The 12275-nt window shown below is 31.4% G+C and overlaps 1 protein-coding gene across 1 annotated transcript; it reads left to right on the top strand.

Moving 5' to 3' along the window:
- The first annotated feature begins 3053 nt into the window (after positions 1 to 3053).
- LOC147394016 (transcription factor MYB20-like) lies at positions 3054 to 4950 on the top strand. The gene is made up of 3 exons (XM_086454797.1): positions 3054 to 3290; positions 3780 to 3909; positions 4121 to 4950. The coding sequence occupies exons 1-3, from the start codon at positions 3158 to 3160 to the stop codon at positions 4677 to 4679; spliced, it is 822 nt and encodes a 273-aa protein (XP_086310923.1). The 5' UTR covers positions 3054 to 3157; the 3' UTR covers positions 4680 to 4950.
- Positions 4951 to 12275: the final 7325 nt, after the last annotated feature.

The following is a 12275-nucleotide window of genomic DNA, read 5'->3' on the forward strand; positions in this document are numbered from 1 at the left end:
TTGGTTCTGGATCAACCATGTCCTGATCCAAAAGAGATCCAAAAAAAATGTAAGAAAGTATAAAAATTATAATTTATATTTTGTACTATATACAAAGTATATTTAGATTTTGACTTTCAAATCGGTTTTGATCCAACTAATAGTTGATTCTAATGTTATTAAATCAAGTTTGGATCTTAATATGTAGATCGGACAAAAACTCGAACCAACTAGAGAGTCTGATCCAATACTTATCGAATTGGTTCCAAATCAATCCGGACCGATCCATTGACAATATGAAGATCATATTGACTTCTAGAAGTTCAAGTTGGTCCCAATAATGCCACTCCTTTCAACTCAGTCCAAAATAATGAAAGCCACGCGTGGACTTTGAAGTTCATGCAACAGCCTTTTGTAGAGAAACAATGGGAAAACGAAAGACACCATCAAAGATTCCATATGACTCAGAAGCTCACTTAGCTTTCATTCTTAAAACAGCCAAAGACGTGTGAAGGAAACTTCTTTGTATCATCACCCTTTGACTTTTGACCACCAAAATCAACGGCACAAAATGATTCTTAATTTTGTTTTTATTATATTTTTGGATTTTTTTTCTTTTTTTGCATGATCTCACGTTGGTTTTGGTTAGGCACGCTTGATACTCGGTGACAATTTATTTTGTTTTTATGTTTTATCAAAATGGCCCAGAATTTTTCGCAAATTACTGGTCCAGTCACATTGTATAACCATTATTTATTTATTAATTGAGAAAATTATTTAATGCACCCTAAAATAGGAAGCTTATTACTCCTAATTTTGGGCTAAGAGAATTTCTATTGCCACACCAACTTTTACTAAGAGCACACCAGGATGTATGCCAATGCTTGGGCGACTTCATATGAATTGAGGTGCTCTTAGCAATAATTGGTGTGGTAATAGAATCTCTTTTATATTAATAGTTCAATCTTATTATGACTAGGGCTTTTTATTGGGCCAGCTTAGAGTTGTGGAAATCGGGCTGACCCTCAAAATCCTAGCCCAAACCTCATCGGACTGTTAATTGGTCCAAACCGAGTAAAAATGATCAATGTCCAAGCCCGCCCCGACCTGTATATATTTTGGGCCTAATTACTAGCAAGACAACCTGATAGGCCTAGCTACCAAACCTAAAAATAAAATGTACAATAGAAATAATAATTTTAACTGATATTTGTAACATTATATATAAGGTTTAAGTAATTATTTGCCCACAAATAACACATAGCAGGAAACTTGGCCAACGAGGGGGCTTGAGCTCAAGACCTCTCCCTTTCTACAGAGATGCCTTGGCCAGTGCGCCCAATGCTTGTTGGTAATATATAGTATTTGTAAATAATTTATTAATAACAAGCAAGTAATTTATCCATGAAAATTATTATTGGACCATCTTATATATTCATTGTAAATTTAAAAACCCTGTGAGCATAAGGTTGTCAATGGATTGAATCAGACTCGAAATCCAATCCAATAACTTTGGATCTGCGTTGAGGATTAGGGTTCCAATAAGGATTGTTAATCTATCTGATTGATTTTGAATCAACCACGTTTCGATCCAGTAAAATGTGATAAAATATGCATATATATTTTTTTTGTTCAAATATATAAAATTTATGGAGATTTTGTCAATCGAATTGGTTTGGTTGATCTAGATCAGAGTTACTATAGACATGGTTTAAAATATTGGAAATAAGTCGCAACCGAGGCACTGAGTTGGCAAGTTAGACATAGATGATTCTCACTTGTATCTCGATGAAACACATCTATGGTTCTGTACACACATCCACATCAGCAATGTGTGAAACGATGTCAATTTCAATGTTACTTCAGCATTTTCCTTAAACATATAATGCTTAGATTGGATAGGATTAGTATTAGGATTAGATTGGATTAAAAGTAAATCGTAGTTCATGTAACCTAAGTCTGATCGATGATTTGATGCATCACTTTACACCTTATTACAATACATTATATCATTAGATACATTTGCGAAACTATGATCAAATTAAACCACCAACGGACGGCCAAGATTGATGAACATGTTCATCAGTTGTCCACAATGGGATCCTGATAAACATTTCTATTTGTGTGATATTTGAAACCGAAGTATTTATTTACATTCTTGAATTAGGAGAGTTTTTAGAACTAAGAAGATTTGAGAAATCTCTCTATAAACAGAAGTTAGGATTTCAAAGATTTAATATCAAAGTAGGATTAGATTATCCATTAGTATAGATTCATTGTTCTTGGACATTGAATCTATTTCAATTTTTGTCTAAATGTTGAAATATCATTATGAATATAATCCAAGTTAAATATGATGGTTGTGATGTCTCCTTACACAATGATAGCCCATTCGTATTGGTCGTTACGTGGTCCTGATTGATCTGTAGTACTGTAAGTATGATAGTACGGGAGTAGCATAACCGAAAGAATCACAAATAATAAATATAATTTGGGGGGGAAGGTAACAAAACAGTCATGTATGAGGCAAAAATTACTGCTCCAGCCATCTTTTAATATATTTATTAAGAGAGACATACCCATTTTGATAATTATCTACTTTTACCAAAACGGGTACCCTTGTACAATCACATGCGCTTTTCCTGTTTTACAAAAATTATTAAGAAGGTATAAAGGTAAATTCAGCAAAATGGGTAACTTTAAAATCATTTTTCCATACAATTTTTTTATTAAAAAAAAAAAAAAAAAAGGTATAAAGGTAAATTCAGTTTAATATCTGTAAAAATATCCATTTTGGTAAAAATAAACAAATGTTTTGATACTGAACCCGTTTTGGTAAAACACCAAATATCTAATTATAGTGATTTATTTTTGATTTTGTAAAACTTTGGGAGGGTGGTGTTATGTGGGCCGGGGTGGAGAATCTCAGGCTTAGAATCTAAGTAAAGCCAGTGGATGAGATGGAGTTATCTGAGGAAGACATCCCACGTGAGGAGCGCGTTGACACGTGTGGGAAGGGTCAGGTCTTCGGAGAGGAGTTTGAATGATTTATAAAGCAAGGTAAGGTGGTGTTATGGTCTTTATTTATATCATCAGTTCTGTTATGTTTCTCTACCTGTTAATGGGTTAAGGTGGTCTGGCATTATCAAAGAGAATTAGCTTTGTTGTTTAATTTGAGATGGGAAGGCAACCTTGTTGTGACAAAGTAGGGTTAAAGAAAGGGCCATGGACTATTGAAGAAGACAAGAAACTCATCAACTTTATCATCACTAATGGCCAATGCTGCTGGAGAGCTGTTCCTAAGCTTGCAGGTCTTATAAAATTAGCTTCAATCTTCTTACTTTTATAAGCTAGAGAGATAAATTTAAGCTTTAGTTTGGGTTTTTTTTTTTAATTATTAATTTTTTGAAAGATTGTATTTTTGTTAGAATTGCTTTAGTGTGGTAGATCTTGTTGAGGTTTTAATAATTTGAAGTTTGGTTAGAAAAAATAAAATGGGGTCTTTTATTTTCTTTCTTTTCTACTTTTCCCCCCCCCCCATAATAATAGAGAAAGAGACCAATAGCAACACAGAGGTAAAATCTTCTTTTTTTAAAAGATTGAGAAAGAAACTGAGTTTAAGTTTTTTCTTCTTTTTTTTTTTGCATAATAATATTATTCTTTACTAAATTTGATTTCTCAGATTGAAATTTTGATTACAAGTTTGGATATTGGAGAATGATGACATTTAAGCAAAATCTATTCTTCTTGTTGAATTAATTAATTTGGTCTGAAGTTGGTTTTTATTTGAATTACTACAGGTTTGTTAAGGTGTGGAAAAAGTTGCAGACTTAGATGGACAAACTATCTTAGGCCTGATTTGAAGAGAGGTTTATTATCAGAATATGAGGAACAAATGGTTATTGATCTTCACGCAAAACTTGGCAACAGGTTCTTTCTCTCTCTCTCTCTCTCTCTCTATATATATATATATATATATATCTCACCCTCTCAATCACATTTTTTGATTAATGGGTCATTTTCAAATTAACTTTGTTCCATAAATTTGCTGAAATTTTGCACATTTTTTAATTAATGGGTCATTTTCAAATTTTGTGACACATAATAACATTTTGATTATGTTTTTGATTGATTTTTGCAGATGGTCTAAGATTGCAGCTCATCTCCCTGGAAGAACAGATAATGAAATCAAGAACCATTGGAACACACACATCAAGAAAAAACTAAAGAAGATGGGAATTGATCCTCTCACTCATCAACCAATAATCCCATCTTTACCAATTGATGATCAACCACAAAACAAGGGCAATGAGATATCTAATTCTATAGAGTCATCCATACTTGAGACAAAAAACCAAGAAGAAAAGAAACCAATTACAAACCCATTTATACAAGAAAATAATACTCCAAATTTGTTTGATTTTACAGAAAATAGTGATGGTTTTAGCATTGATGAGGTCCCTTTGATTCAACCACATGAGATACTTGGCCCTTGTGTTCCTTCTTCATCATCATCAACAACTTCTTCATCATTATCTTCTTCTGAAGTAGACTTGCAGTTCCCATGCTTGGATTGGTCAGACCACAATATGTCTTTTTTGGAAGATTTCAATGTTTGGGATTTAATTTTTGATGATGGTGACAGACAAGTGGCTATTGATGATCCTCCTCTCTGCCAGTACCCCAAGTATAGTTTCTGATCAAGAATCTTGGAAGAATGAGTTCTTGTGATTTGGAAAAAAAAAAAAAAAAATTTATTTGTATGGATCGATTGTAATTGCTGATACAGAGAATAAAATCAAGAATCTAGGGAAAAAAAATACCCATCTCTCATTTTACCCCCTTTTTTTTTTTTTTTTTTCAGTTTTATAGATTCTGTTTGGTGGAAAGGAAGAAAAGAAAAATGAGAGAGATGTACTGAGGTTTGTTTTATCTTTAATTTAATAATAAAATGAGGTGAGGTTTACTAAGATCAAAATTTTCCAAAAAGAGAATTAGAATCTTGTATTTGTGCCATTTTTGTTTGGATTATCTTTATGAATTAAATGTCTATTTTTAACTCACTTTGCATTATCCACATTCCAGAGTACATTTTGCTTCATCCTGTGAATTTGTTAAATAAGTTAATCTTTTTGTGTTCTGGATAAATCAAAATTTTTATTTTTATTTTCAGTTAGAAGGGTATATATGTAAAAAAAAAAGAAGGTAAGAAAAATTAGAGTGATATGGGAAATTACTGAACCAGTCATGTTTTCAAATATTTACAAAAATGGTCATATACATGATTTTGTAACTATTATTTTTTACAAAATGGTTGGGTCAAACAATTTGATAAATCCATCTCAGTGCCATTGATTGTGTTTCTAATATTGTTCGAGACTATAGTTTTCAGGTAAAAAATAAAATAAATACTCAACTTCATGTAGAAGTTTGTTTGGCAGCATATAGTTGTCTAAAAAGATATTTCCATATTGAGGTATGTTTTGGTTGGAGCATAATATTTTAATTTTCTCCAAACAAAATTCTTTTTCAATATCTTGCTACAATCCGATCCATATGCTTATCGGTAATTGGATTCAAAAACTTTTTTTTATCTATTATAAGCATTATATATATATATATATATATAGAGTCGTGATAATATTATTCGTCAGGTGGCATTTTCAATCAATTCCTTGACATGACAATTAGTTCGGGAACTATAGATCTATACACTTTGGGATACACGATTGTACTTCCCCTTAAAAAGTGTATATCGAGACGTATAGATCTACGGTTCTCAAATTTATCCACGTCAGAGAGTCAATTGAGTATGCCACTTGGCAAGTCATATTATCAAGACTCTTATACGTATGAGAAGGATGGACTCCAAGACTATGGCCAAAAAAGTTAAATCCACCTTCTAGAAATTACCAATCATACTAGTTTTTAATGATTGAGGATCTAATATGGTGTCCTAATCCAATAATAAAGAAAACATGTCTACATGGCACATTTTTGTTAGAGTTTCAAATACCTAGGGCTTTTAACCAAGCCCTGCACACAACCTGATGTCTTTTAGCTCCAACAAAAATGTGCCATGCCGACACCAAACATTGTTATAGGAATGGGACACTGTTTTGGATCGCGACTCTTTTTTAATTAAGATTAACTCCAACCATTGAGTTTCAAGACAATAATCCAAAAGAACTCAAAGTTAGGAACAACTAATTAGATTATTTTTAGAAGTAGGCTAATTACTCAACTCTCAAGATTAGATAATTGATCCTCGTATACGAAAAAGAATATGTTTTACCTGGTGGCTAATAAGTAATTTTTGGCGTAGTCTTGATTTTTCAAGCAACTAGATGGCACTCTTGGGGATTCTTTAAGGAATTTGGAAAATTTATAAGATACTTTTTAACTAATTAAAGTATATCTTAGGCATTATGAGATATTTTGGGGAGGTCATGTTTTCGTTAAAGGTATTTTAATCATTTTTTTGTTGATCTATAAAAAGAAAAGTTAAAAATTTTTATTTTAAATTTAAATTGAATTTTACTAACTCAATTTACCCACTATCACAAAAATCAATCGGGTTTCAAGACAATGAAGAAAACAAAATTAGAATCCAATTTCTAGAAATCACTAATAAGACCCATTTTTAAAAGTTGGCAAATAACCCAATTCCCGGGGATAAATTAGAACCCAATGTCTAGAAAATTTTATAAGGATAATTTTTCACTAATTTGAGTATTAAAGATGTATTTTGATATTCAAGTCATATTTTAATAATTAAGGGTATTTTAATCATTTTAATAAAATTAGATTTTTTTATAATAAAAAAAAACTTTATTTTTAAATTTTTTTGGTTTTAGACTTAATTTGAATATTACTAATTGAAGTATTCAACTACCCAATTACATCACTATTTAGAAAAAGTCTTTGTATTTTATTAATTAATATTTATTTATAATGACATGTTCTTCATCTATTATTAATTATTATATCTTTATCTTTATTAAACAAAAATACATGTTGAGTACGGAAGAATTATACAAAGGTAACTTTACCGTGTAAAATAAAACCGTAAACTACGACTAACAATGACATGGGTCCAACCTTAAAAGCAATATTTAAAACAACTCATATTTGACTCACTCGTGCACTTCAACTCAACTCAACTCAATGACTTGTTAATAATTGGTGGAGCCCACATTATCCAAGCCAAAGAATGACAAAATATTTGAAGTCAGTCACATCAACTATTATATTATTATTCAGAAGAGAGCAACACGTAGACTGCACGCCATGCTGAAGTAATCAAATAACCTTTAAAGATATGCTAAATTAATTTTTTTTTTTTTTTTGAAAATTATGGGAAATTATATTTAAGGAAAAATAAAGATAAATTTTAAAATACCAGAATTTTTTTTTGATATTTATAAAAATGGTAATATTATTTATTTTTACCAAAGCAGTTCACATTTTCTATTTGCTTGATTTACCTTTCCTGTGAATCTACATTCAACTCAAGGGCAAAAATGTAAATGAAAAAAATTATTTTTTTCTAATTTTAAATGTAATTATTATAAGTCAATAGAAATAATAAATGAAAGAATTCATTGAAAAAATCTCTCTTTCAAAAATTGAATCAATTTCAATGGCTAATTTGGGATCATGGTTTCAAAACTTGGTTTGACATCCCGTCTCATCCATGGACGAGACCGAGTTGTCTCAGACGAGTCAACTTGTATTTGATGAGGCAAACCATTTGACTCAATTTATAATGAATGATTTACATTTATTTAAATTAAAACAATTATACTTTTTTTTAGTAAAATAAGATAGATTAGAAGATGTTTAGTCACAAAATCATACATAATAAATATTTAAATTCTTAAAAAAAAGTTAATTATTTTAATTAAAATCTCACTTGATCGAGTTTTACTGACTCAACTGAGATTTTTAAAATATTGTTCGAGACATCTTGTTTATCTCGTGAGATGATGTGAACATTGGGACACAGTGTATCTTCGTATCGTTGCTAAATGAGACCGAGATGACTCAGGTGAGTCATCTCGATCTCGGACAAGATTTAAAACCATGTTTAGGATAGCTTTGCTTGCAAATGTAAGAATAGCGATTGCGACATTAAAGTTACTAGCTTGTGTTTGATTGATCATAATTCCACTCGGAGAAATCTTTGAAAAGTGACAAGATCGAGGTAATTAAGTAAATAAATAATAAGTAATGGAAAACATTTTTGTTCAACTTCTATGTTTTCGCAATTCACCTAATTTCTCGAAAATTAATACATCAAAAGTGAGTCCGGATAATTTTAACTTTGGGTTTTTTTTTTTTTTTTTAACTTTTAAATTTAGAAGCAATACAAAAATCAAGTGCATACCAAAAATTAACCTTGAGGGGTGGCTCAATGGTAATTTTGAATCCAATAAATAATGAGAGTCTGTAGGTTGCGTTCGATATTCAATATGAACAATATTTCCTCGGGTCACTCCATGAGGGCATTCCCTCACTTACTTGGTGCGTGTGATGTGCAGGCATTGCATGTGTCCACGAGGAAAGACATGTGCCTTGGCTTATTCGATTACCCTAGTCAGACGTAAGTCCAAACACTCCAGTTATAATAAAATACATACCAAAAATAATTTTTATCATATAAAAAAAGTTGGAATCTAATGTCCATACTTAGAAACTGCACCAACATTACCTAAGAGACTTTGAAATTTTTTAAAAGAAATAGCTTTTATGCAAAAATATACAATTATATCGAATAAACTCGACTCCTAATTTCAACATTATCTTAAATGAAGTTGTGCAAATGACAATAAGAAAAATCTACAAATGCACACAAACTCTGACACCAAAAAAAATAAAATAATTGTTGACTCTTTCTACGTACCGAGTCTAGGTTGAAGGGTCATGGTCGTCTAAGTTAAGCAACTTCCAAGAAAATCATTTGCATGTACATGTTGTGCTGACTTCGATTTCTAGATTAACTACATTATCCATTTTCCTTTTAAGCCTGACTTTTAGGAGGATAATGCATGCAATTTATTAATAAAAATAAAAATAAAATATATATACAATTAACAAGTTATTAGATTAGTCAGCTTAGCTTGGGACTATCGATGGATCAGATCATACCCGTTATAATCAAATATTCAGATCAATAAAGACTCAATCAAATAACTTATTGGATCAGTTTTAAAATAAGAATAATGATGAATGCTATCGATTTTGGTACAGGACTGACGTGGCAAGGGTACAAAATCACACATCTTTTTTCTGTGTGACCCAATGAAAAAGTCTATGATTCTGTGCCCTTTCTTTGTCAATTGCGTACCCAAAAGCATACCAAAATCGCATGCGTTCATCACGACTTTGAACATAAACCATCTTCAAATCTAGAAGGGATCGATTCGAACCAATAAAATGTTTGAAATATATAAACGATATATTTTTATGTTTTATGTTTTATGTTTTATTTAGATATATAATGTATATTTTATGTTTTACATATAATTCTATTAATTTTGGATTGAATTTGGAATAATATATATTTTATTTGAACAGGTCTGAGTCTAATCCAAAGCTAGTTGTCCCCACCCCACCCCGCCACACACAAATAATAATAATAATAAATAAATAAATAAATAATGATAATATGTTTGTTTTTTTATTTTTGAGAATTTTTTTCATCCAAATAGGATCTGAAATTTAAATTTATAATTTATATTCTGGCATTGGGATACAGTTATTCCACTTGTATGGCAAAATAGGAGTGAGACAAATCCTGTCCTAGAGCTTGAGCTTGAGCTTGACCTTGACATTGTGACATAATGACAAAAGAAACGCGTTTGGAGCATAAAGAAAGAGGGAACCCAGAAAGTGAGTGAAATAGATTAGATTCAAAGATGGCCATTTGTACAAACTTTGAATTCAAATCCTCTCACTTGTGTGGTGAATGGAAATGAGAACATTATTTTTGGCTTTAATATTGGACCTTCATCTTCACGCGTTCACAATTTCGATTATTCCATCTGTTGACTATTCCTAAAATAAATATTACAATCAAACGACCAATTTTTACTTATTCCAATCATGGATAGTAAGTCTTCTTCAGTCCTTAATACATCCAAGGATGCAATTCAAAATATCAATCAAATCAACTAATCAATCTATGTTAAGAGATTGACAATATTTCGGGTCGACTATCAGTTGATGTCACTTTATTGGAACTACATTGTCTATGGAAACTAATTGTTGAATCTAGAAACATAATCTCTCCTTTTGTCATTTTTTAATGCAATAAACGCCGTTCACTAATTTAATTTTTTTTAAAGCAAAGAATTCCCCTATTTGCAAAAGCATGCACTTACACACTTTTAAAAAGTGATGAATTCATCATTGAATAGATCGTTTCGAAATATTTAAAATAAATATATAATGATAACTAAACAAACGTGTAGATCAAAAGTTACGCATTGATTGCGACCAAGATTGAAATTTAACAAATCTAAATAAAAAATAAAAAATTAAGGAGTGAAACTTTAGGTACAAAGAAATTACCACACCCCAGAATCGTATATCGAGGAAGATCGATTTCCTTTCTTTTCCCTGCAAAAAAGTTTTTAATCTGGGAGAGTTTCCCAAATAAGGACTAGGGGTGCACATGGTTCGGATTTTGGCAAAATTAGAATCGATCCAAACATGATCGGTTCTACAAATTTGGAACCTATCCAATCTAATTACCCTATAGAACTGAACCAATCCAATCCAATCTTGGTTCGGATTGGTTCTCGATTCTCATACGACGTCGGCGGCAAGGTTTTCACAGAGAGAGAGAGAGATTTATGTTCTAAAATTGCAGTATGAATCGAGTGAAACTCTTCGTTTTCAAGACGAATGAGAACGACGGCGTCGATGGTAAGGTTTTCACAGAGAGAGAAAGAGAGAGAGAAAGAGAAAGTTACCTCTTTAAATATATATATATATATATATATAATATATATATATATATATATGGGTAGCGTTATTTGGCCAACAGTTTGGCAAACATTTTGGCAAACACATTTTTCAAAACATGGGTTAGAGGTCTTGGAATGGGCTGATTTTTGGTGAGGATGATCTCTACAGTGAGGAGATCATCATCACCAAAAATCAGCCCATTCCAAAACTTCTAACCCCATCAAAAATGGTTTACAAAAAATGGACGGTTCACGATTTTTCAACTTGTAAACTGGGGCTAGAAGTTTTGGAATGAGCTGATTTTTGGTGAGGATGATCTCCTCACCGTAGAGATCATCCTCACCAAAAATCAGCCCATTCCAAGACCTCTAACCCATATTTTGAAAAGGTGTTTGCCAAAATGTTTGCCAAACTGTTGGCCAAATAACGGGACCCTATATATATATATATATATATATATATATATATATATATAGGGGGTGGTTCAAGGGCCATATGAGAAAACATATGAAAAAACTTTCGTTTTTCAAAATAAGAGTTAGATGTTTTGGATTGAGCTGATTTTTTGCAAGGATGGTCACTATGATGAAAAGATCATCCTCACAAAAAATCAGCTCAATCAGAAACTTCTAAATCCATCAAAAGTGATTTACATATTAGTGATAAAAATTGGTAAAAAATCGACGGTCCACATTCTAAATCACTTTTAATGGGGTTAGAAGTTTCAGATTGGGCTGATTTTTTTTTTTTTTTTTTTTTTTGATGATCTTCCCATCATAGAGATCATCCTCACAAAAAATCAGCTCAATCCAAAATTTCTAACTCATATTTTAAAATTTTATTAAAAACGAAAGTTTTTACATATGTTTTCTCATATGGCCCTTGAACCTTTTATATATATATATATATATGGGTCCCGTTCAGCACCAAACATTTTGGCCAACATTTTAGCCAACCATTTTTGTCCTACATGGGTTAGAAGTTTTGGAATGGGCTGATTTTTGGTGATGATGATCTCCTCACCTTAGAGATCATCCTCACAAAAAATCAGCCCATTCCAAAACTTCTAACCAATGTTTTGAAAAATATTTTGCCAAAATGTTTGGTGCTGAACATTTCCCTATATATATATATGTTCGAATTTCGGATTGGTTCCGTTATGTTATATCCTTAATCCGGAACCAAACCAAATCAACTGGATTTTTTTTTTTCAATCCATACCCGAACCATGAGTGTGTTCATTCCGAACCAATCCAATCCAAAAACTTCAAATTGGTTCGGTTCTCGGATTTATCCAATCCAATGTGCACCCCTAATAAGGA

The sequence above is a fragment of the Akebia trifoliata genome, chromosome 9, assembly GCF_017979445.1.
Source record: "Akebia trifoliata isolate Shusen 1 chromosome 9, ASM1797944v1, whole genome shotgun sequence".
NCBI classification, from domain to species: Eukaryota; Viridiplantae; Streptophyta; class Magnoliopsida; order Ranunculales; family Lardizabalaceae; genus Akebia; species Akebia trifoliata.